This window comes from Thamnophis elegans, chromosome 4, assembly GCF_009769535.1.
Source record: "Thamnophis elegans isolate rThaEle1 chromosome 4, rThaEle1.pri, whole genome shotgun sequence".
Lineage (NCBI taxonomy): Eukaryota > Metazoa > Chordata > Lepidosauria > Squamata > Colubridae > Thamnophis > Thamnophis elegans.
The window spans coordinates 58,106,206-58,133,447 of NC_045544.1; the positions used below are offsets into that span (position 1 = coordinate 58,106,206).

The window sequence follows — 27,242 nt, forward strand, 5'->3', positions numbered from 1 at the left end:
TCTCTGATGTGGTTTTGCCTCTTATTGAGCAGCTTATCTTCATCTTCCAATGCTTTAAGTTGGACTGAAAAGTTTGAATATTTATACTAGCTAATTACTCCTAATGACTTAAATGGACTTCCATGGCCCATTCTAACCTCCCCACTGGTCAGACATAATGACACTCCTGCAAAATTTCAACTTAGAAATTTTATAATGATAATTTGTCATAATCAAATTTTGGATAACAGCCAGTTTCCTTCTCTTACAGAGAGTTGTAACCCTGCAAATTCTTAGCTCCTAAGCCAATATTAATTCTATATTCCTTCTTTTAAAATCAGGTTTAATGTCAAGGAATTGAAACTTGACACCTACTCCTAAAAAATCAATAGCAAGCGAAGGATCACCTTGTATGTTTTGTTTGTGATATAAAAAGCCCTAACACAAATGCTGACTTTATTTGATTTTCTCACCAAAAATAGGACCAAGAAGAGAATCCAATCCTGAATTAAATCTAAGAATATCGCAAAAATCCCAAATAATAAATATGAAAAGTGAAAGTATTTGTGATGGACTTGGACAAAGAGATTCCTTGTTTCCAAATTTCAACATGTTCAAATAATATCGCAATTTCTTCAAAACGTATTTGCAATGGGTATTGTTCAAAAGAGGCAAATTATTGTATAATTCAAGCATATCTAAGACTACAATTTCAAAAAAAACTTGTAAGTAATAATAAACATTTTCTTTCAGGACTTGTCAGAAGTAAAACTTCTAGAAACTATTCTAAGGGAAAAATAATATTTTTTTGTAGCAGATTTTCTTTCTAAGTAAGTTTTGTTATAACTAAACTCCAACATTTCTACGCCATTGCAATCAAACAAAGACTCTTGGCAACTGGCATTGAAAAGATGGCAGTTAAGAATATCTGTGAAAAAAACAAAACTAATAAAGCAATACAAAAATAAATACTATGCAATATTATAAAAAAGATAAGATGGATTACAGGTAATTATTGACTTAACAATTAATTTAGTAACCGAAATTACAACAGCGCTGAAAAAAAAGTGATTTTTTCACACTTATGACCCTTGCAGCATCACCATAGCCATATGATTTACATTCGGATGCTTGCAACTGACTCACATTTATGACGGTTGCGGTGTCCTGGAGTTATGTGATCACTACCTGCAACCTTCTAACAAGCAAAGTGAATGGGAGGAAAACCAGATTCACTTAACAACCATGTTACTAATTTAAGAACTGCAGTGATTCACTTCACAAATGTGTCAAGAACAGTCGTAAAATGGGATAAAGCTCATTTAACAAATTTCTCAGCAACATAAATGTGGGGCTCAATTGTGGTCATAAGTTGAGGACTACTTGTAAAGGACAGATGGTAACTTCACCTTTAATTAATGTATGATCAAAAGATTTCTAAAATGCAAAATTTAATAGGAATATAATCAATACAGTTAGGAATACATATAATAAAAATGATTGGACATTTTGCATTAGAAATTAAAGTGGCCTGGCAATATGCATGAAAACCTGTTCTTTGTGCAACTGTCAGGCCTGCAGCGGTTCCTTTAAGAATCTTTGGCCTGCCGCACTCTCTCTTCTAGCTTCATCTTTAGTATGCCTTTTCATTAAGGGGGGGAATAGCAAGAGGTGGAATGTGTTGTTTTCAAAACAAAAAATTCCTTTCTAGAAGCTCAAGGTTATTCTTTGTCTCTGCACCTCGACACCTGACTGGAACCAGCCAGGTGGAGATGCCAATGTGGAAGAAGAAGATTGGACCATGTGATGGATTTGTGGGTGTGGGGACAAGATCATGAACTTTCAACTGGGTGGGAATCCTAGGTAAATTCCAGAATTGGGATTCCACAGATGTACCAAGATGTCTGATTTATTAAATTGGAACTTTAAGGATCGTTTTGCCTTGGACTCTGATTTAATTCTGCATGATACTTGGAACGATGACAGCAGCATTCAATGGTGATGTACAGCAAGCAAGTTATGCATCACCAGATTCACAACTGTGTACACGTAGTCCACCACTTACACAAACCATTCATTTAGTGACCATTTGAAATTACGACAACACAGGAAAAAAAACATGATCTTTTTTTCACACTTATAACTGTTGCAGCATCCCCATGGTCATGTAATCAAAATTTGGACACTTGGCAACTGTCATGTGTTTATGATGGTTGCCATGTTCCCAAGGCCCTGTGATCCACTTTTGCAACCTTCTGATAAGCAAAGTCAATGAGAAATCCAGATTTACTTAACAACCATGATACTAATTTAACAATTGTGGGAATTCCCTTAACTGTGGCAAGAAAGGTCATAAAATGAGACAAAACTCAATTAACATCTGTTTTGCCTAGCAGTGGAAATTTTGGGCTCTATGACAATCCTAAGTCAATCTACCTGTGATAGGAAATGTAAGACTACCTGTGATAGGAAATGTAAGATGAAAAAGTGCAGTCCGTTCATATATAACACTGCAAGATGCAGATTGTGGAACAACTGTGAATCACAGCTGTCAAATATATGGATGAAATTCAGATCAATAAAGAATAGATGCGCCAGCTATAGATGTGACCTGTAATGCATTAACACTCAAAAAATAAAATCCACATAGCACATTCAGTATACATGCAAAAGGAAATCAGGGAGTTATGGAAAGATCCCAAAAGATATAATTATAGAACACTCACTTCCCATGTCAAGCAACAAATGTCAAGAAAAGACATTTTAAAATGTCAATGAATACGACAACAAAATACAAGAATCAAAAATGATTTTAAGAAAATAAATTATTTAGATTATAAATTACAGGAAAATAAATAGCCAGGGTAGTGATACTAAGGACTAATCAGAGGTGATCTATTAAAAAGAAATGATGTTAAGAGATAACAATACTGAAAAATTATATCGGATTCCTTTACAAATGGGTTTCTAGAGCAACAGAACCATATTCAGGAACTCTGTCCAATAGACAGTAAGGTTCAGAGACAACTGGCCATTTGTCAAAATATGGCATTTATAGATAAAACATCCTTTGGGCTGTTTAGAGTTACAGGGGAAGAGCAGCTGAAGAGCAAATAATTTCTTGTAAAATGCATACATACTCTATGGCCAGGAGGGCAAACCTATGGCAAGCGTACCCAAAGTGGCACATGGAGCCATGTCATCTGGCATGCACAGCATTGCCTGTTCCTCTTCTGGGTTCCTGACACGCATGTGCACGCGATGATCAGCTGGCCTTTGTGCGTGCGGTAGTGCTGGAAATCGGAAGATCTGGTTTTCTGTTTTCCAGTGTGAGCATGTGCACCGGCCAGCTGATCAGTGTGTGTGCATGCGCAGCAGTAACCGGAAGACTTGCTGGCTGGCACACACAAGTGCGTGTTGGAAACTGGAAGTACAGTTTCTGGCACCTGCATGCTCCCTGGGCAGCTCCTCTTCTTCGTGACGGCCCAGATAAGTGAATGTGCCCACACAAAGTGCGCCCACCCACGTGAAGTGCTTCCTTTTTGACACTTTATGCCACAGGCGCGTGCGCTCACTTCCTTTTTGGCACTTAGTGCTGAAAAGGTTCACCATCACTGTTCTATGGTCTACATATTGTAAAATATTAGTGGAAGTACTGCAAATGAATGTGAAAACAAACTGAGCCATGACACTAATTCCTTATGGAATAAATTTTTCCATAAGATCTTATAAAGAAGAATAGAGCCATACAGGTGTATTGATATGACATATGATCTTTTTTTTTTTCCCCAAAGGGGGAGAAACACATCAGATGAGCTAATTCAAGCTGGACAAGCAAGATGATTTAAAGTGATGGCAAACCAGTTCAAAAATCTTGCTAAGAAAAACGGAAGAGACTTGTCCAGGCAGTTAACAGATTGACTTAAAAGTGCACCCGTACACTTCTTTGAAGCAACAATTGGCCGAAAAAGCTTCTATATTTTAGATATGAGATATGAGAAAAAAAAAAAAAAACCAATCCCAATCCCAAAACCAATTGTGTTTGGTGAGTTAAATGAAATAGAATGATGGAAGACAATGAGCAGGAGGTGGGTGATTACTAATAATTATTATTAGTAATAAGATTACAGTATTATTATATTACTAATAAGATTACAGCACTCGCCTCAGAAAGGTTATAAATTATTGTTGGAGAGAGGTGGAGAGGGTGATTCTTAGCTCAGGTCATTACGAAGAGCTCTGTTTAAAGTTACATAGCTAATTAATCTGTCAATCCTAGTCAGCAACTGAGTTGCAGTCTTTTCCACCTAAATTCTGGAAAACTGCAGGAAGGCACTAACCCAGTAACAGTAACAGCACAAACTACATTTCTTTGTGTAAAACAAGCAAGGACTGAAGAACAAACAGGAAACCATCAACAACCAACTGAAAAGGCTGCGATGGGAGATTAATTCTAGTGTGGCTAGGTTTCAAGGGATTGGGGGGGGGGGGGACAAGGGCGTCCTCCCCTTGACTCTTAACGCCCAGGAAGGTCCGTTGCGTCCGCGCTGAGACAGGATTCCTCGGCGCTATCCTTGGTGCTGATTTCCCTCCCCCATAATTCTGCCAAGTTCGGGAATCCTAAGGCTTCCAAAGCTTGAAAGAAAGAGCGAAAGGTTAGCATAATTTTCTCGGTTCAGTTTTCGAGGCCTTTGTCAGCCTTGTTTCCATTTGTCTCTCTTTCAAAAGTCCCTCTTCCCCCAGCGCCCGGAGATAGTGCAGGCCGAGCGTCGGCTTTCCGCGAAACTCCTTTCCGCGCCAGGGGCGGCGCTGTACTTGGTGAGAAGGAGCGACCGAGGCAGAGGGAGAAGCACAAGGGAGGCGGATTTATTCCAGCGCTAGTTTCCCGGATCGTCTCTGTGGCGTTCGATGGCCCTGTCGGCAGCCCCGAGAGCTTTGCGGGTACAGGAATAAGGAGTCTTCATGGCTGAGCGAAGGAAGGGGCCGACGTCAAGGGGCTGGGGCAGGAGAGCTTTCTAATATCAGGGTGCGGAATGGAGGCCGATTATCCCGCTTTTGAAAACCCGCTCTGCGGAGAGCTCAAGCACATTTACCAAAGGATCAAAGAGACCTATAAGGAGATCAAAGAAGATCTCACTCCTTACAAGGATGATCGTTACTACAGGTAAGAGGAGAGGGCGAGGGAACGGTGCTGGGCAAATTGCATCCCCGAATCATCCTGGAAGGGAGGCAAAAGAAGCTTAGGGAAAATATTAGGGCGCCAGATGGGTGGGCCACTCACTCCCCACATTCCACCCATCTGGGGTGCACCATTTTAGTAAAGGCCAGGCAGAGAAGAGTTTTTTTTAATGTTCCCTAAGAGGATTGTGTGCATGAGCAGATGGGCCTGTGGGAAAAGCTCTTCTATTCAAGGTCCAGGAGGAATTGACTAGTGTGACATTAGCGAGCTTCTCAAGCATCAATGAGCAATTTAGGTGAGATCGTATGCTCAGGGAGCTTTTCTCATTCTGCATAGCCTTCCCTCCTTGGTCAGGATGGGGGTGAGTGGGAGATGGCGCCTGCAACAAGGTCCTCATGTCAATCTTAGAAAAGCCGCTTTGGGTTATAGTATCATGAAAAAAATTTCCTTTCATTACAAAATGGCTGTCAGGAAAGAGCTCCGATTTCTCCCTGCTGAGTTAATTTATTTTCACTGAAGATTTAAAATATTCCCTAAAAAGGGAAGGCTTTCTTAGATTTCTTGAACCTTGATGGTGATTGAAAAATATGTTCCTTATCTAAAATGTTTGGATGATAATCCCAGGTTAGAGTTCTGTCTGTGCTTGTCTATTCTGAAGGAATGTGCATTCTTGAAGCTGGGGTTTAACTTCCCAATAGGTGCATAGAAATTATGTGACAGAAAATGATACAGGAAAACTAGAATTGCCCATGCCACTTACCTACTATACAAATGTATCCCAGTAAGCACTTTCAGATGTATGTATGTATGTATGTATGTATGTATGTATGTATGTATACATACATACATACATACATACATACATACATACATACATATATATATATATATATATATATATATATATATATATATATGAAGTCAGCCTTATCCAAAAGTTTCCAAGGTGTCATGATGGAGATAAAAGTTCTCTCTTCCTCTTTGCTCTCACCGACATCCAGGGAAGGAATATTTGATTTGGAGACAAAGTTCCATTTCCATTGGACAAAATCTCTAATAACCAAATGCATTAATAATACTCTTGGTGGGGACTACAAGTGAATCAATAGTTATTTTTATGCTTAATCATAATACCTTAAAATAAAATTTAGCTTATATTACCCTATAATAAAATTTTAATGTTAACATTTATTTATAAATATATTTATTGATATAGATTTAACTGTGCCCTGGACTCATCTATTAGTCTTGATTTCTCCAATCAGTGAAACCCTGATCCTTTTTTTTTTTTCTAAAAAGGATCACACTGTAATATTTTAAAGAAAGAATCCACCCACCCCCACAATGCTCAGTCTTGAGAATGTTAATACAATGAACTTCTGTATTGGCTGAGTATTAATGTTGGCCAAAGTATAGTAATATTTTCTAGAGATGTAGCTGCACTCAAAGTAATTTGCTGCTTGTTGTGCTTGAGATGAAAAAAGAAATTGGCACCTCAGCCTCCCCTCAACTAAGTATACAAATGTATGCAATACTGCACGTCTTACTTTTTGAGAACAGACGTCCGATAAGTCATCTAGTCCCTAAAGAATCTACTTACTTTCTTTCAGTTTATTCAAAATCAATTATTTTAGTCAGTTATTGCAGAGAGTAAGAAATACGCAAGAACCATGTCCTAGGCAAAAGAGCCTGAACCATATTTTAAGACTTTATACTATTCAGAAATAGTTCAAACTTCTGAATATTATCAAGATTTATTGAAGCATAAGAAGGAGAGGAGATACAACACAATCAGGATTGCAAGGATCTGTTATTATAGCCCATCTCAATAACAGCAATTTTAGCTTTCCTTTAGAGTTGATTTACATTACCATTAAATCATCGGGAGTGAAAACATGGGAGGTTTTCACACATTAGAGACATGGAACAAGTCTACAATTGCACTAAACTTTAGCTTAATTATGGTTTATTAAATAACCTCCACTGACATATTTCACACACTGTGATAAACAGAAATCATAGTTTACAAAATCTAAAGGTAGTACATGTAACATTCTAAGCCATATTCATATAAACCAACAGTGGCAAGAGATTGAAAGAGGACACTCTAGAAATTACAGATAAAGAAATGAGACTTAGCAGAGTACAAGTTACAACAAAATATCTTTAATTTTACATGCCAGCAAAATAATGTTTAGAATTATCTGAGACAGATTAGAGTCCTACAGAGAGGGCAAAGCCAGAGGTTCAAGCTAGTTTTTGAAAGCATTGAGGAAACAGATATTATAGCTCATGCATGGTAGATAACAACAGATCCCAAATCCCCCCCCTCCGCCTCCATTCTCCCCATGCATCCTTAGGTTTGATTTTAATTATTTCTGTTTTAATTGCACATGTATTGACATATTTTTATGAGTGTAAGCCACCCAGAGTTACCCTATGGCAAGATGGGCAGCCAATAAATTTTATAATAAAATAAAATAAATAAGGAAAGAAAGAAAGAATGCCCAAAAGAAGCTAATGTTTAATGTTAAAAGTTAATGTTAAAGAAGCATGATGACACAGTGGTTAAAGTGCAGTACTGCAGGAAAATTTAGCCTACAATCTGGAGTTTGATTCTGACAGGGCTCAAGTTTGATTCAGCCTTCCATCATTCTGAGGTCAGTAAAATGAGGAGCCAGATTATGGGGAAGAATATGTAAATAATTCTTACATGGTAAACCACCCAGAGATGCTGTAAAGCACAATGGATCAGTATATAAGCCCAAATGCTATTGGTATTGTTATTAAAGTTGATTTTCTTGATTATAGAAAGGCCTTTGATTGTGTTGACCATGTGAAGTTGTGGAAAGTCTTTAGGAAAATAAGAATCCCAAAATATTTAATTTCAAAATCTCAGACACAACAGAAACCATGCTATATACAGAACCTGGCAATAGAGATGGGCTCCAGGTGGCAAAAGATTAAGACAAGGGTATATCCAGCCACTAATTTATTCAACATTCTATACTTAATAAAGGCACCAGGAAGGGCATCTGGCCAGAGAATGTTCAGCTACATCCAGTCGCCCTTACTCTATTCCAAATTAAGGGACTACAGGGTTATAAAAAGGAAAAAAACGTTAAATAATTATTGAGGTCTATTTCTTTGGAGTAGGCTGTAATGTTGGAAAGGTGGAAGGAAAGAGAAGAAGAGGACAATCAGTGGCAAGGTAATGAATGTATGGTGGAAGATATGAAAAAAATCTATTGTTTTAAAGAGACAACAATGACTTGATGGCATATAATCAAAACTGGAAGAAGCATAATTTTAAACTTAGAAGAGGAAACTTAAGTAACATGCACTATGGTGGTGATACAGCTTTAATTGTTGAAAAAATGCAAATGAACCTCTTGTGATAAAAATCAAGGTACACAGTCAAAAAAACTGAATAAGATTAAATAAGGTCAGACTAATGACAAAATTAAAAGAAACCAGCCCTAGAATTGAGAATGAAGATGCTGATATGGTCCTTAACATCTGGTTTTTATGACTGGGTATTAAGAGTAAAAGAACAAGCAATCAGGAAATATACTGCAGGTTGACACTTTAATTAGTTTACTTTATTTTCATTGCACCTCATACAACAAAATTAAGTGCCATCTTCAGTGTACATTATGCATTAAAAAATAAAAATAAAACAAAACCACACATCCTTCAAATTCTATACAATTGCATTGAAACCCCTGATATTGCATTAATATTGCACTGTACAGTAGAATTCAATAGAGCTACTGCTCTGGGATAGCATCTGTTTTCCAGCCTATTTGTCCTTGTTTTTATTATCCTGTACTGTCAGCCAGATGATAATAGTTCAAAAAAAGGATACCCAGGATGAGATGGATCTTTAAGAATGTTTTGAATGTTTTCTTAAGGCAGCGGGAGCTATAAAACTCTTCCAAAGAGGGCAGAGGACAACCAATGATCCTCTGGGCAATGATGTTAACCTCTGGAGCGCTGTCTTATTTGCCACTGTGCAATTGGCAAACCATACACAGGTGCAGTAAAACTCTCTATGGTGCAGCAGTAGAAGGTCACCAACAGTTTGTCAGTGTTGTTGTTTCCTGAGAAGTCTCAGGTAGTATAATCTGTGCTGGGCCCTTTTGACCAGTGCTGCAATGTGAGCATCCCAGGTCAGATCCTCTTTTATGATAACATCCAGAAACTTAAAACTGGCCACTTGCTCCACTTGGTCTCCATTGATAAGCAAGGGCTAGATGTCTTATCTATTCCTTCTATAGTCCACTATACGCTCCTTGGTCTTATTGGTGTTAAGGACCAAGTTATTGTCTCCACACCAAGAAAGCAACTGGTCCACCTAATCTTAATAGGCAGACACATCCCTCCTAGAGATGAGTCCCACCACTGTTGTATCATCTGCAGTCATGTACAATAAAGAGCATAGGGTGAGGGACTCAACACGCAACGCTTTGATGTACCAGTGTTAAGAATAAGGGCTGAAGAGATATGATTACATAATCTGACTCTCTGAGAACAGCCAGACAGAAAATCCATAATCCAAAGGCAGATTGAATAAGAAAGCCCAAGATCCATAAGTTTAGACACTAGTCTATGTGGAAGAATTGTGTTAAATGCAGAGCTAAAATCTACAAAAAGCATCCTCATATAGCCCCCCCCCCCCCGCTGTTCCAAATGGATCAGAGCAGTGTGAAGAGTGATGGCTATAGCATCCACTGTACATTTATTTGCTCTGTATGCAAACTGGTGTTTATCAAATTTATACGGAAGACCAGAAATGATGTGCCAGCAGACCAATTTCTCAAAGCACTTGATGATGATAGCAGTGAGTTCCACAGGTCTGTAATCATTGAGGTTATCGATAGGGAACTTCTTTCACAGCGGAACAATGATGAAAGCCTTCAAACAAGATGGAATAGTGGACTGGGATAAAACCAATTGAATAGCCAAGAAGGTCTTGGAAAAGCTATATAGATGAGTATGATCTTTATTGCAGTCATAGACTAACATAAAGAAACAAAAACAAAACAAACACAGAAGCAATCCAACTGTAACACCTTAGAGACAACATTAGTGAATGAGGGATGTATCTATAGCTACAAAGATCAGTAACATGCAGGGAATTGTTTCCCCTGTGAAGCACAAGTCAGAATTTGAAAAAGCATAAATGTTTTGGTGTTGGAAAACCCCGAGAATACCAAAAATAGTCAACACAACAGGCAAGTGGGTCAGAGGACAAATCAATAAAGAGAGACACAAATGGATATCCTCAATTTATCATTCTTTGGACATTTCATACAAAAATTCAGCTCTCTTGAGAAGTAGACTGTAATGAGGAGAAAGATGGAAGGGGCAAAAAAAAAAAAAAAAAAAAAAAGGATGGCCTGCACCAGATTGGATGGACTCAGGAGCAATGGGTGTGCCATTCGAAGTGCTGAAGGAGTAGGTTGGGTACAGAATGTCATGGACAAAATCTGGTTAAGAACTGGCACCTATTTAATAGCATCTAATCAATAAAATTAGTCAATCAATTATCTTGTGGAGAGAAGCAACCTAGAACTAAGGAGACATTTCCTGACAGTGAAGAACCATTATCCAGTGGAACGAATGGCTTGCCTCCAGAAGTTGTGGGTGCTTAAAAAAACTGGAGTTTTGTTTTTTTTTAAGAATGACTGGGCAACCATTTGTGCAGAATGGTGTAGATTCTCTTGCTTCAGCAGGGAGGGGGGGAGGTGGACCTCCAAGGTCCCTCCCAACTCTGCTGTTATTCTGGATCATTTCTTTTGGATTTAGTGTGTGAAGTCTCTGATTGTCAAGGAAGACAGAATAACTTCCTTCAGAATAACTAAAAGACCATCAGCCGCCAGAATTTCGCACCAACTTGAGGGAGATTTTTTATATTTTTAAAGGCAAAGAAGCAGGAGGAGCCTCAGAAACGAGGATTCCTGAGCCTGGTTCAGCCATTCTTTCCGTCCTAGTCCCTCCTTAGAGGTTTTCTTATTGCCGGCTGGGGCAGCGATGGAAATCTTTCCTGACAGCGCGCAGCTGCTCCCCCCACCCTTCCTCCCAAAGAGCGGCTGGGTGGGGCTCTTTCCGCCCTGTCCCTTCAGCCGGGAGGAGGGCTGGGGCGCCGCTGACGCACGCGGAAGCGGTAGGAGCAGCTGGCGGGCGGTGCTGCCACCGGGCCAGGTGGCAGTGGAGCGGCTCCTGGACTGAAGGCGAGATGCGGGCAAGGTGAAGGAGCCTTGGTGCGCATGCGCAGCCTGGACATGGAGCTGTAAGTTAGAGGGGTGGGGGCTGCGCTTAAGAACGCAACGGGGGCTTCCCAGGGAAGCTCCGAGCGGGGAGGGCGATGTAGTCAAGGGGAGAGGAAAGAGGGGGCGTTTTGCAGATGCGTCCGCAACTCTGCGTGGCTCTCGCTTAGCAACTTTGCTCCCATCCTACTGTATGTAATTCAGGCCAGCCTTTGCAAAACCCTTTCCCCGCCTGATGTGCTCCGGTTACGTTGCAAATATACCGGCCGGATTTCGTGGCCGGTTCCGAGGTTGAGGAAATTAAGCTCAGACCAAGGGTCGTTAAGAGCAGTTTGGTAGCTCCGGTCCAATCTTCCCTCTTTGTGATACTGTCCAGATTGTTCGGCGATCCTAATCGATGCTGGAACAGTGTTTCTCAACCTCAGCAACTTTTAAGACGTGTGGACTTCAACTCCCAGAATGCCTCATGCTGGTTGGGGAGTTCTGGGAGTTGAAGTTCACTCGTTTTAAAGCTACTGACGTTGAAAAAAATGCTTATCTATATAGTATGCCTTTGGAGAGCACCGGGTTGAAAAAAAGTTGATTTAGCTCAGAGGTCTTCAAACTTGGCAACTTTAAGACTTGTGGAATTCTGGCAGTTGAAGTCCACAAATCTTAAAGTTGCCAAGTTTGGGGACCCCTGATTTAGCTGATGAAAAATAGCCTTGTTTTCGACTTCCATAAAAGATTTGAATGGAGCCATAGCTTAATCAGTCACAGATAAGCAGAACTTATGTGATAAGATAATCAGAAAGCAATAGCTTGTCTTATGTAAAACGGTCTGTAATTTGTTGATTTATAATTGGGATAAGAGTTGCCAAGTCAAGAGATGTAATTTCACTGGGAGTTATGAGGTGTGTCAACTTTAATTTTAGAAGCAAGGCCCCAGGAAAGATCTCTTCCTCTCTCTCTCTATTGCTGACGTGGGAGGAAGGGACTTAACCTGTGAGCAGTTGTGCTTATGTCTTTATTAAAATTGTGGATGCTTTTAAAAAGTGTGGATTGAGACATACTGAATGTTGATTTCCTTTTTTGTATTGTATTTGTATGCAGAATGAAACATTGTTAGTTCTTAATCCCAAAGTGATATTAATGCTGGGGATAGGCAAGGTTAGATATAAATGTGTTCTGTTAGCTACATTACATTATCATGCAAGAACTAGCCATTATAATGAAAGCCGAGTCTTTTGGCTTTTTACTGAAGCATTTGAAGCAGAGGTGGTATTCAGCAGGTTCTGACCAGTTCTGGAGAACCGGTAGTGGAAATTTTGAGTAGTTTGGACAAGCGGTAAATACCACCTCTGACTGGCCCTCCTCCATCTGCCTCCTGAGTCCCAGCTGATCAGGAGGAAATGGGGATTTTACAGTATCCTTCCCCTGCCATGCCCGCCACGCCATGCCCACCAAGCCACACCCACAGAACCAGTAGTAAAAAAAATTGAATCCCATCAATGGTCTGAAGGCATAATAAGTGAAGAGACGTAGGAACATTCAAAATTTCTTCTAAATTTCTCTTCATGTAAACATCAGCGCATTAGAAAGGAAATTCAGAAATAGAAGTGTTTGGATATTTCTACTGTTTTGGATTGCTTTCTGAGTCCTTCAAGAACATCTGAGTATCAATTTCTGATTATGCACAGGGACAACGGATAAATTTGCTCAAATGTAACCCTGACCATTAAGACACAGCCTGCTTTATGTAAATCAGGAATAAAGTATCTATACATTTCCGAAGGTTGACTTATACATTTGATAAGAATGTGCTACTGTTTTAATATAAACCCTTCCAAAGAGATGTCCCAAAAAACCCCTTCAAAAACATGAATTAATGGCCACATATGTTAGACAGAAATTCTATTTAATTTTGGAATTGGTTATCTGGAAGAAAAAAGCACTCCCACTTCCGATAACATAAAGTTGCTGCTGTAAGTTTACCTGCAACTTAATTTTTTTCTCCTTGTTTGCAGACTGGCTCCAATGCGATTATATACTCTCTCCAAGCGCCACTTTGTTTTGGTCTTTGTAGTATTCTTCCTTTGTTTTGGCTTGACAGTCTTAATAGGCATTGCAGGTAAGATTTTTCACCTTTTCTTCCAGATTTTTTTTCTTGCTTCTTATTCTGTTCCTTGGCTACATTTGTGATTATGTTACTATAACAGTGAAACCACTGAAGACGTTCCTTGTTTGTATCTTGATACAAAATGGAGAAATGAATTTTAGGTGTTAGAGATCGTCCTTGATGTGCAACCACGATTGAGCCCAACATTTCCATTGCTGGGCAAGACATTTAAGTGAGTTTTCCCCCATTTTACAACTTTTCTTGCCAGAGTTGTTAAGTGAATCACCTTAGTTCTTAGGTTAGTGAAACGGTTGTTAAGTGAATCTGGCTTTCCCATTAACTTTGCTTGTCAGAGGGTCACATGACACTGGGACACTGCAACCGTCATAAATATGAGCCAATTGTCAAGTGTCCAAATTCTGATCATGTGACCATGGGGATGCTGCAATGGGTGTAAGCGAAAAACAGCTATGGGTGACTTTTTTCAGTGCCATTGTAACATTGAACAGTTGCTAAATGAATAGTTGTAAGTTGAGGACTACCTGTACTGAAAGATACATGTTTTAAGAGCAGTAATAGTTGGTGACCTTCAAGAAACGAAGTTACCCATGACCCTCAAATGTGCTCCCCCATCTTGAATTTGCACTCCGTACGATCATCCATTTAGTGACTGTTTAAAGTTATGAAAGCACTGAAAAAAGTGACTTGTGACCAATCCTCATTCTTTCAACAATCGCAGTATCAAGGACCATTCAAACGAGAGATATAAACTGGATTGGAAAAGATGGATTGACTATACTCAAAACAAATATGGGACTAAAAAATACCAGATAGCTTATGATTAGAGATCAGGAATTATAAATTATCTAGAGTTAGTCCAGCAAGGAGGAGCTAGAGTTCAATGGAAATACGTTGTTAACTATCTTTTTTGGTTTTTTTTTAACTGTACCTTAGATTCTCTTTGTTAAAGATTTATACCCTGTATTGGTTCTGGGAAGTCGGGGGAGGGGGAAGGTTGGGGGGGGTTTGGGGGGTAGAGGGTGGCTGGTGGGAACTAAACATTTGTAAAAGTTTGTGATTTTTTTCCTCAAAAATGTTCAATTAAAAAAAACAATTGCAGTATCCCCAGGTCACGTGAGCAAAATCAGGCACTTGGCAATTAGCATGTATTTACAATCATTGCAGCCTCTGGGGGTCAGGCCATTTGTGACCCTCTCAGCTGTTTTCTGAAAGCAAAGTTCTGAAGAAGCTTCTTGGATGGCAAGCGAAACGTCTTCAAAGAAAAACCAGACAGTCCAGTTGCCTCTTGAAAAAAAGCATCTTTAGACTTTTAACAAATGTCTCACTTAACAACAGAAATTTGGGCTCAGTTGTGGTCATAAGTCTAGGACTAAAAGGTAAAGGTTCCCCTCGCATATATGTGCTAGTCGTTCCTGATTCTAGGAGGTGGTGCTCATTTCCATTTCAAAGCCGAAGAACCAGCGCTGTCCAAAGACATCTCCGTGCTCATGTGGCCAGCATGAGTAAACGCCAAAGGCACAGGGAATGCAGTTACCTTCCCACCAAAGGTGGTCCCTATTTTTCTACTTGCATTTTTACATGCTTTCGAACTGCTAGGTTGGCAGAAGCTGGGACAAGTAAGGGAGCTCACTCCATTACACGACACTAGGTATGTGAACCACCGAACTGCTGACCTTTCTGATCGACAAGCTCAGCACCTCATCCACTGAGCCACCGCATCCCTTTAGTCTAGGACTACCTGTATTTAAATATAGGCTGCTCATACCTGATTTCTAAATGCACGTAAAGCATGCAGGATTCATTTGCAGTTTGCTGACGAAACCCCTTCAATACAGCTGACCTCCAGTTGACAAATGTGATCTTTGGTGTGATGTTGGAAAGGTGAACCTGACCTTTGTTATCCTGGGGAAGTAAATGCTGATGCAGATGCTTTCCTCTTACACAATTAGCCAGGACAGAGAGATTTACTGACTTGAGCCTAAGTGATTGATACACACTGTTTGCTTTTAAAGGGTGATGCAAAACTCTCTCCTTGGGTGAGGCAGACAGGTTTTTCAGGAGCTGGAAAATCTGTCTTGCTTTTACAAGAAATAGATTCAATTGTCATGCAATTGAACACAATATATTCCATAGCCTTATCTGAATGATGTGCTTGCCCTAAAAGGATTTGAGGGTGTTTTAGAAAAAAGTGATAGTTTTACAGCAGGGGTCTCAAACTCAAGGCCCATGGGCGAGATGCAACCTGCAGGATGCTTAGATATGGCCCATGGGGCTGCCCTGGAAACACCAAAGGACTGGCTTGTGGTTCCTCTGCCAATGAAAACAGAGCTCAGGAAGGCTGCATGCAGGAGGGTTGCAGGAGACTGTGGCAGCCGAAAATGGAGCTTGTGAACCCGTTTTTTTTGGAAGAGCGCTGAGGCTGCCACAGCTGTCCCTGATGAGTGATGTTGAGCTGCCTACTCCCACCCTGGCCATCCCCCCCCCCAAGGTCAAACACAACCCTGATGCAGCCCTCAATGAAATCGAATCTGACACCCCTGTTTTACAGCAACATTTCTCAACAGCATCAGCTTTAAGAGGTGTGGACTTCAACTCCCAGAGTTCTACAGCCATTCATAGATTACGTTCTGTGCCTTTATGTCTCATTCAGGTCCCAGAGTCATAGAATGTACATCAGAAATACCTCCTATAAATAATGGTTCAAAGGTAAGTCTTGTTGTCCTTGTTTTTTGGATTTGATGTATTCTGACTTTATAGGCAATTTTGAACCGGTATACAAATACTAGTACAGATAAAGTGCTATCATTCCAACAATTTCTTATATTCAGAATAATATTAACTATGGCATTGGGCTTATCTTGAGACTACAGCTTGCATAACCATTCAGTGGTTCAGTAGCAAAGGTCAAATCTCTTCCTACTGACAACCAGGCTGTAATTCAAGGTAACACCAGTTACCTTGTTCCTACGTCTGTACCAAATACAGATAGTCCTCCACTTACAACCATTCATTTAGTGACCACTCAAAAGTTATAACAGCACTGAAAAAAGTGACAACCATTCCTTGCACTTACCATGATTACAGCATCCCCATGACCATGTGATCAAAATTCAGTTGCATGGCAACTGGCATGCATTTATGACAGTTGCGGTGTCCCAGGGTCATGCCATTGCCATTGGGGACTTTCCCAGCTGGCATCTGACAAGCAAAGTCAATGGGGGATGCCAGATTCACTTAATGGCTGCATGGCTCACTCAACTGCAGTGATTCGCTTTACAACCATGGCAAAAAAGGTTGTAAAATTAGGTGTGTCTCAACCGCCTTGCTTAGTTGTGGGAATTCTGGTCTCATAGCCTTAAGCCAAGGACTACCTGTAAACTACGAACCCCTTTGTCCTAATGAAATGCAGATTTTAAAGATTTCTTAGGGATCAGAATATTTTTTATGCCTATGGACAAAACAGTGAAACTCTTAGCATTCGTGTGAGAAGCGCTGAGGGACTTCCGGGTTGAAAGGATTAACTGGTGACATCACCATTGCCTGGGGGACGTCCAGTAGGGGGCTCCTTTCATCTCCCTGGCAGGAGCTGGAGCACAGGATGGGAGCCAGTGGTGGGATTCCAAATTTTTTTACTACCAGTTCTGTGGGCGTGCCTTGGTGTGCATGCCTGGTGGGCGTGGCAGGAGAAGATTGCTGCAAAATTCCCATTTTGTCCCAATCAGCTGAGACTCGGGAGGCAGAGAATAGATGAGGGCGGAGCCAGTCAGAGCTGGTATAGTTCTCTGAACTACTCAAAATTTACGCTACCGGTTCTCCAGAACTGGTCAAAACCTACTGAATACCACCTCTGATGGGAGCTCAACCCTGACCCACAGCACCACTCGGATGTTGAACGCGGGCTTGCTAACCACCAACCCAGCATCCTAACCACCCAGCTACTGTGCACCATGAATTGCATGATACATTTTTCTTTTAACGAATTACATTTGGATAATGCTTTTAATTGTTGGAGGTGCATTTTTAATACATGCCCCTGTATTTTTGAAAATATTTTCAATTAACTTGAATCAGGTAATATTTGTACTATTAACACTTAACAGAAACTGCTAAAAAGTGGACTAGCTTATGCTTCTACTAAATGGTTTTTACTGGGAAGATTTGCCATGATTGCATCTTTGGCTTCAATTTTGTTCTAGACAAAGTCCTTTCCCTTAAGTTCGCCACCAGTATCTACTTATAATCAGCAACTATGGCTTACTTGTACTGTACACTTGGAGCAACCTTCTGGTAAGGATATTTTTTTAGTTTAATTGTAAATTGCTGTTTTACTGCATTATTTACACACACACAGACACACACACACACCTGTTAATGGTATATAGTATGGGTATTCAACCTTTTGGCTTGTTGGGGCTGCACTGAATGAAGAGGAATTGTCTTGGGCCACAAATAAGTATATATAATACAGTTAATATTTATAAAACACATAATTTAAAAGTTTATGATTGTGTAAGGCTGCATTACTTGCTCCATCACAGTGTCTTAGGTGCTTGATAACCCTGCCTCTCCCACTGTACGTATCAAGAAGCCAATAGAAATGGGGAGTTAGTAAGCAATGAATGGATTGCAACATATTACCTATTACTAATATCAAGATATAACTAGGCAATTTATGTACCAAGATTTATTGTAACTGGGGAACATATGTCAGAAAAATCTTGTTACTGAAATCAGGTTGCCAGGAAAAGATGGATTAGATTGCTTCTGTAGTTTGGGTTAACTAGGAAAATACATTTTTCCATGGAGGAAATTTCTGCTGAAGACAGACCATATTTCAAAATGTCATTTCCTTTAACTACATCAGTTGCATGTAACTGTCAGCATTTGCTGTCTGTACCATGCACATGCCAGAGTGCATATCATTATATACACATACACATACACATACACATACACATACACATACACATACACATACACATACATATACATATACATATATATGTTATTATCAAATTTATTTAGTCATCCATCTCACAAATGTGACTGGACAGCATACAACCAAACAACGTTTTAAAAAAAGTCTAATAAACACTCATGTCATTGTATAATTCTAAAAAAGGATGGAATGAGGGAAAATAAATGAGTAATAGTAGTTACCTGAAGCTTAACTTAGTGTTAAGTAGCCCATGTATTAAGCTTCTATATAGAAAAATGGGTATGTTGCTAAAGAAAGAAACCTGTTCTTAGACTGACTTATGGAAAGTAGCAACATTTAAAAATGTTTTCAAACTCCATCTCCATAAAGAGATTAGGAGAATAGGTATATAGATTACAAAATAAATAATATCCTCAGGAGATGAAAAGGTGACAAGATACTGATATATTGCATCCTTTTCTCATGCATCCTTTTTGTTTTGTCACAACAGATTAGGTTTCTAATCTGCCTTAGCTAGTAAGATTTTTCCTTCTTTAAAAATAAAGTAAATTTCGCTAGATAACAAATTATGTGACATATTTCACATATGTAAGACAAATTTGCAGATGTAGGAAATATAAACGATCCATTAATAAAAGAACTAGAATTAATGAGCACTTTTGTTGGTCCAAAATATCTGAACTAGCTGAATCTTGCCTCCAGAAATATTGAGCAAATATCAGCCTAACTCAGCCATTTGCTCTCCTGGTGCAGGTTGAACATTACAGGTGTCATCCAACATATCTGGAGAACATCTATTTGAAGAAAGCTATCTATCACAAGTCATAGAAGAGGGTTGGTAATGCTTTAAAAAATGTGGTGCCAATTTGGAAGCATATTTCAAAATGAACCAGTTTCAATAGCCTCTTGCTGACTTGATTGATTCTGTACTTGATGTTTCTTTTGATATATATCAAAAGAAACATCAACATATATATGTTGAAACATCAACACACACACACACATATATATATGTTGTATTTATCAGCACAAGTACAACCCCCCCACATACATATAATTTTCAAAACAGACACAACACAAAGAATCCTCTTTATATACTGTAGAAGGTGTATCACTTGGTTACAAAAGACTTTCATGCATCTCTTCCACAGTCATCAACCATAATTCATATTAATTCAAGTATTTTAACTCAGATACATTTATACATATTACCATCATCATACCTCTATTTTCATTTGACTATAATTGTTTAAACATCCTTCATCATAAAATATATCAAGATTAAACATAACCACATACTGGCATTTCATTTGCTATTTCTAATATCCTCCAATAACACTGAATCTTTATGGCCTATTCTGGCTAAACATCCATAATATTTAGTAACAAACATTTCTAATTCTCCTTTCCAAATCACTGTTTACAATTTACACTGTTTACAATTTACATCTCCTTTCCTTATGTTGTACCCAGGCATATATATGTTGTTATCATTATCCTTCATTTATTTGACTGTCCTTTATCATAACATTTCCCCCCTAATAAACAAAACTTAACTAAATTTAACTTAGTTCTTTTTTATTAACCTTTATATATAACCCAAAAAATCTAATTTTCCTTTCATAGATTCCATTCAATATTCATATCCAATTATTACTTATCATAGCAATACATATGTATACATTATTATCATTATCAATTATTTATTTAACTATATCTATTGTCACTAAATTTCACTAAGTTTAACTAGCTTTAGATTATACCCTTTCATCTATCAACCTGTATCTTTCCCGTAGCAAAACAATCTCATGTCTTCTGCCATTTCTGGTATCAGTCCTCTAATCATCTCTTTAATCAAATTTGTATGGACTCCTCTTTGTAACTCATTGCTTATTAAGTCCCTCATGTAGTTTCTATGCCCTTCTTCTGTTTCCTTAATCAGTTTATCTTTAATTGTCTGTGGTGTTTTCAACGATGTTTTTAACAAAATTTCTCTCTTTAAATCCATAAATTCTTTTATTTGTTCTTCTTCTGTATCTTGCCATCTGGGGTAGAGTTCCCCTCCATTTAATTCCTCTTTCCGTATTCCACTCTTTCCATTTCCAGACACAAACCAGTCACCATAGATATCAGCGGCTTTAATTTCTTTGTAGTCATTTTTCTCTTCAGTTTTTAGGACTCTAACCTCCACTTTTTCCACTTGATAAACATCTTCAACTTCTTCATCACATTTTACTATTAGATGCTCTAGATTTTCCAACTTCTTCTCCGTCCTCTCAAATGTGTTTGATAATTTCTGAATTTCTAACAATATCTTTTGCAAACTTAAAGTTTCTTTCTGCTGTTGAAATTGTGCCATTATCTCCAGCTGACAAACACTGCTGCTCTGGCTTAGAAGGTTTTTACAAGATTAAGCATACATTCACAATAAGGTTTTATTTTCACTTTTCTCTGGTTAAAGATATACTTCAAAGGAACATCTGTATGCTTTTCTTCTTATCACTCTCTGTAGACAAAACAGTGAGATCTTGAAGTGCCAAGCCAGAATAATCAGTGAGGAAAGTAAAAGTGTTTAGTTTCCAATACACAAACCTCCAGCCTCCGAGTAGCAGTGTCGTCTTCCCCTCTGTTGTTACAATGTTCTTTGTTGCTTTTTGTATCTTTTTTATTCCAAATTTTAAAAAAGTAAAATTCTTGAATGAAATAGAGAAGAAAAAGGGAAAAACACACACAGTAATGAAAAAGGAGAATTTTAGTCCATAGGTTGCAAAAAATAATAATAAAAAAGAAGAAGAATTGATTTGATTTGATTTGATTTTATTGATTTTATTGACATTTGTAGGCCGCCCTTTTCCCTGAGGGGACTCAGGGCGGCTCACATAAAATCAGGGAATGGGAAATGCAGACAATAACAAAGACACATATAATAAAAACAGTAACCAACATGCATTCATCATTCGGGAGGGGCAACTATCTTCATCCCCAGGCCTGACGGGCTAGCCAGTTCTTCAAGGCTGTGCGGAAGACCTGGACGGTGGTGAGGGTACGAATCTCCACGGGGAGTTCGTTCCAAAGGGTCGGGGCGACTACTGAGAAGGCCCTCCTCCTTGTAGTTGCCAGCCGACACTGGCTGGCCGATGGAATACGGAGGAGGCCCAATCTGTGTGATCTTATTGGTCGCAGGGAGGTGATTGGCAGAAGGCGGTCTCTCAAGTATCCAGATCCACTACCATGTAGGGCTTTATGGGTGATTAACAGCACCTTGAAGCGCATCCGGAAATCGACAGGTAGCCAGCGCAGCTCGCGGAGGATAGGTGTAATGTGGGTGAACCGCGGTGCACCCACAATCGCTCGCGCGGCTGCGTTCTGTACCAGCTGAAGACGCCGGATGCTCTTCAAGGGCAGCCCCATGTAGAGCACATTGCAGTATTCCAGCCTAGAGGTCACGAGGGCCCGAGTGACTGTTGTGAGTGCCTCCCGATTCAGGTAGGGTCGCAACTGGCGCACCAGGCGAACCTGGGCGAATGCCCCCCTAGCCACAGCCGTCAAATGGTGGTCGAACGATAGCTGTGGATCTAGGAGGACTCCCAAGTTGCGGACCCTCTCTGAGGGGTATAGAATTTGACCCCCCAGCCTGAGAGATGGAATATTGGTGGAATCCTTGGGAGGGAAACACAACAGCCACTCGGTCTTTTCTGGGTTGAGCACAAGCTTGTTAGCCCTCATCCAGTCCATAACCGCCTCCAGACCCCGGTTCATCACGTCTGCCGCTTCATTGAGTTGGCACGGGGCGGACAGATACAGTTGAGTATCGTCCGCATATTGATGGTATCTGATCCCGTGCCTGCGGATGATCTCTCCCAGCGGTTTCATGTAGATGTTGAATAGTAGGGGGGATAAGACCGAACCCTGAGGCACCCCATATGTTAGGGGCCTAGGGGACGATCTCTGCCCCCCCACTAACACCGACTGCGACCTGTCTGAGAGGTAGGAAGAGAACCACCGCAGCACGGTGCCTCCCACTCCCACCTCTCGCAGTCGTCGCAGAAGGATACCATGGTCGATGGTATCGAAAGCCGCTGAGAGGTCAAGGAGAACCAGGATGGAGGGAAATCCTCCATCTCTGGCTCTCCAGAGATCATCAGTCAATGCGACCAAAGCGGTTTCTGTGCTGTAACCGGGTCTGAAGCCTGACTGGAAGGGGTCGAGATAGTTTGCTTCCTCCAAGGACCGCTGGAGCTGAAAGGCCACCACCTTCTCAACAACCTTCCCAAGGAAGGGAAGGTTGGAGACTGGACGATAGTTATTAAGGACAGCTGGATCCAAAGATGGCTTCTTTAGGAGGGGTCTCACCACCGCCGCTTTCAGTGCGGCGGGGAAGTTCCCCTCCCGAAGAGAGGCGGTCACGACCGCCTGGATCCAGCCTCGTGTCACCTCACTGCTGCTGGTAACCAGCCATGAGGGACACGGGTCCAGTACGCAGGTGGAGGCACTCACAGCCCTCATGGCCTTGTCCACATCCCCGGGGGTAACATCCTGAAACTCAACCCAGAGATGTTCCATCTGATCCTCTTGTGCCTCGGCTGGAACTGCAGGGGTGGAGTCCAAGTCCGACCGAAACCGAGCAATTTTGTCCGCTAAGAATTGGGCATAATCCTCAGCTCTGCCCTGCAAGGGTTCCCCCGCCTCCCTTTTATTTAATAGGGAGCGGGTTATCTTAAACAGGGCGGCTGGGCGGGACTCAGCGGACGCAACCAAGGTGGCTATATGGGATCTTTTCGCTGCCCTAAGCGCTCTGGTGTATTCCTTGGTGCAGGTGGTTACCATTCGGTTTAAAAGCTTGCATAAATTCCATCCATGAAAATAACATTTAAAAGTAAGATAACCCACTGTCCAAAACCATTCAAAGCTTAATTCCACCACTTATTTCTTCTGTTCTCAAATTTAAATTAACTTTACGTTTTTTATAGGCAGTCTCTTTTAAAACGGTAAAAAATTCTCACCAGCTGGAAACACTTTCTCTTTCCGTATCCTTCCGTTTTGGAGTCGCCCCGACTTCATCAGCCTGGTGGCTGCTCCTCCTCTCCTGTACTTGATGTTTCTTGATGTATTTCTATCCTTCCTGATTTATTTTTTTCCTCTATGCTACACTATCCCTCTTATAGGAGGGGAACACAATCTGAGACCCTGGGTGACATGCTGCTTCAAAACCCTAGGGCATGGGTCCCCAATCCCTGGCCTGTTCACTGGCACTGGTCCACGGCACACCAGAAACTGGTCTACACAAACAAGCGAAGCACCATCTGCAAGATGCAGGCAGCACATGACTGCTGGCCATGACCATCACCCCCTGGTCCATGGAAAAATCTTTCTCCTCAGAGCTGGTCCCTGGTGCCCCAAAAATTGGGGTCCTTTGTTTTAGGAAATGGTTTTTGGAGCAATTCTTGAAGTTGTTAATGAATTGAATCTTTTAATGTAGAAAGGAGAAAGTATTTATGTACTTGGAAGTAGTCTTATTACCTATATTTGATTAAAACAAAATAAAAATATAGTGTTTGTCATGGCCTCTCCTAAGCTTTTTTAGAGTAGGCCTGTCAAACCGGCGGCAGGCCATGCCCATCCCAGCTCCACAAAGGCAAAAAACATTACAATATGTCACAATACGACCTGCGATGCGATCATGTTTGACACCCCTGTTTTAGAGTATCTTCCCATGCAACTGAATTGGGGGGGGGGGAGTCCATGGTTCAAAATAAGGTTCAATCACAAATATTTGATTTAATGTTTCAGATAACAAATTGGATAGCTTGAAAACTAGCTTTATTATGTCAGTTACAATACGTGGTGTACTAAAGAATGGAAGTGTACGGTACTATAACAGAGAAACTCACAACCGGACAAGGATATTTAACTGTGCTAAGGTAAGCACACTAAAAATTTTTTTCCCTTTCTTAATAATGCTAAAAAGGTAGATGTAAAACCATATACCTGTTAGACAAACCCACAAATTAATAATTGATTTATATGGGTAATCACAGGTTCAACAAGGTGCCTTTCTAGGAGGAGTGATGGCAATATGTTTGGTAGAAATTCTAAAAATATATTATTAGTAAAGAAAGACAATACTATTTTATATGGCTGAGTTCTTTGTCAGTAACATTTTAAAAAATAAGAGACTGTACCTAAACCATATGTGTTTTAGAACTATTCACACATTTCCAAATCAAAATGAAGTTAAGGCTATTATTGATGTACTTACCAATTTTCATGTCCCAATTCACAGGATTGTGATGAAATTATTGTGGTTCATCTTGGTTATTTGAATTTTACTCGTTATAATATCGTTGTTACCTTTGATAAGTTTCCTGAAAGCTACCACTTCAAGAGTTATAACTTCACAGTAAGTATATACGTATATAGTATAAATAGTAAAAGTAATCAGGAAATATAGATTCAGTTTTTTGTGGAAGTCTCTTTGTGTTGTTTTTTTACTGAAAACCCTGAAGCAGTTGACAGTAATTATAAAATCTTTCTGAGTAAGCTAGCAAGCAGAGAATTACAAATATCTGTTTGACATTATTTTTAAGAAGTGGTAGAAAATCCTTTTTTAAGGACTGAATCTAAGTAAATGACATACTAAACACGATTACAGTTGATTTGATTCTGAACCTGATATGACTTACAGGCATATGACTTGACATAAAAGACAAATTGTAAAGTGCTGATCTTAAAAAAAAAGTCTTGTGCTAAGTGTAATTTCTAAAAAAGTAAATTGGAAACACTACAGGAAAGCACAGGTAGTATAGTTGGAGACTGCAAGGAGGGATTGAGAAAATTATTTCCACATCCTTTTCCAAAATACGATAAATTCTCTTTCTTGTAATAAAACAAATAATTAAAACACCTTAAACAGTAAAGAAAATTGGGTAATCAGATAGATCAAAAGGTAAAGGTAAAGGTTCCCATCGCACATAAGTACTAGTCGTTCCCGATTTTAGTGGGCAGTGCTCATCTCTGTTTCAAAGCAAATATTGATGGGACTTCAGATTTTGGCTGTTGTTCAGGAGCAAACAATTAATTTGCCAGGGATTTGTAAACCACTGTATCTAAAGAACGGTAGACAAGTGAAGGAAACTGATCCTATCCACATGTTTCAGATGTCCTCCAAATAATTTTTGCATTGTAATGTGTGAATTGACATTTTTCTATGTGAAGAAAGCTCCACCCTATTGGTTCAGCCTAGTGGATTATCTGTGACTGAAGGGAGAATTAGCCAACCATGTTATGGTCTTTCTAGAGAAGCATTTTAAAGATGACTCAGGAATGTGCCTGAGATCTGGAAGCCCAATTGGATCAATCTGCCCAACCCAATAACTTTTTCCTGAGCTGTCAGGCTTGTTTTTTAGATCAGTAAGACAACCATGCCTAAATTCCAGAGAGCACTAACTGTAGCATGTTTTAATGTACTCCCTCTGGCAGTTCTTGAGAGAAGATAGAAACAAATTCCACATGAGCTCAGGTTGTATCCCTGTGGAGAGGGGCACAATTTTGGGAGTTGACGCCCACAAGTCTTAGATGTGCCAAGTTTGGAGATCCCTGCCATAAGCCATGCAATATTGTACTTTTTATAAGGATGAAAGGATCCATTTTTATCACTTCCCAGTTAATAAAATAACCAGGCAACTCCAATTTATTCTATACACAGCTGTTACCAGACCAGAATGGATCTACTTCTATAAATGTGGCCAAACCTTGTTATTAGGTATATTTTGATCACATCAATAATCTGTTCACAAATACAATTGCCATAATAAACATACACATCTATGTGCATTTGAAGGAGTCCTCAGTGGGAAAAGAACATTGAATGTGCAAAGTATCATTGGTATTATTTTTATTCACAAAACTTTTGGTTGACATTCTGACATCTTATTTTTTCAGTGGAAAACTTATAACCCAGTCTTCTCCCAAGTGGAAATCTGGTTCCGATTTGTCTTTGTAGTTCTTACTTTCATAGTCACAGTGAGTACAGGCTTTCTGTTTAGTTTTAATAATATATTTTGGTATGTTTGCCTGTCTTAGACAAATCAGTATCTGTTTAATTACACTTGCTGTTGATTTACTTATCTTGCTTTCCTTTGCTCTCCATGTGCCTTGATCCAGAAGATTAGAATTAGAATTGCTTGATGTTGGAATGTTTTTGTTAAACAACCAATAAACGACCAATATTACTTTATCAAGTGGTGGAGGCAAGAAAAATGTTCAGAGTTGAAGATTATACAATATACAGTACATGCAGTAAGAGAAGAAAAGAAAGTAATAGAAGAAATCTGTAATATCGTGTGTGTGTGTGTGTGTGTGTGTGTGTGTCTTCTTCATACATGATGCAGCACATACACTCAAGCTGGGTTTCAACCTAGTGGCTGTTTTATTGTTATGTATGTGACTTTCAAACATCACTGAATATTACAAATATCCCTCCTCATTGGCCATGTTGGCTAAATCTCTTTTTTATTGGTCTTTCCCGTTATCTTTAAGATATAGTCTGAGTTAAGATGGGATTTTATGGTTAGTCATTGCTTTACAATCAGGAATTCTGTTTGGGGTGTATAAATCATTCATGTTGCACATATTCTCAGATCACACATGGTAGAATAGAATAGTATAGAATAGAATATCAGAGTTGGAAGGGACCTTGGAGGTCTTCTTGACCAACCCTTTGCTCAGGCAGGAAACCCTATACAATTTCAGACA

At 39.7% G+C, this 27,242-nt stretch overlaps 1 protein-coding gene across 1 annotated transcript in view; it reads left to right on the forward strand.

Moving 5' to 3' along the window:
- The first annotated feature begins 11,303 nt into the window (after positions 1–11,303).
- The window catches only part of TMEM181 (transmembrane protein 181), a 31,255-nt gene continuing 15,316 nt past the window's right edge, over positions 11,304–27,242 (forward strand). The window contains exons 1-7 of the mRNA XM_032216755.1: positions 11,304–11,453; positions 13,437–13,540; positions 16,200–16,255; positions 17,746–17,836; positions 24,279–24,409; positions 24,772–24,888; positions 26,430–26,510. Of these exons, the coding sequence (XP_032072646.1) occupies positions 11,431–11,453; positions 13,437–13,540; positions 16,200–16,255; positions 17,746–17,836; positions 24,279–24,409; positions 24,772–24,888; positions 26,430–26,510 (603 nt within the window). The 5' untranslated portion in view covers positions 11,304–11,430. The remainder of the gene's footprint in view (positions 11,454–13,436; positions 13,541–16,199; positions 16,256–17,745; positions 17,837–24,278; positions 24,410–24,771; positions 24,889–26,429; positions 26,511–27,242) is intronic.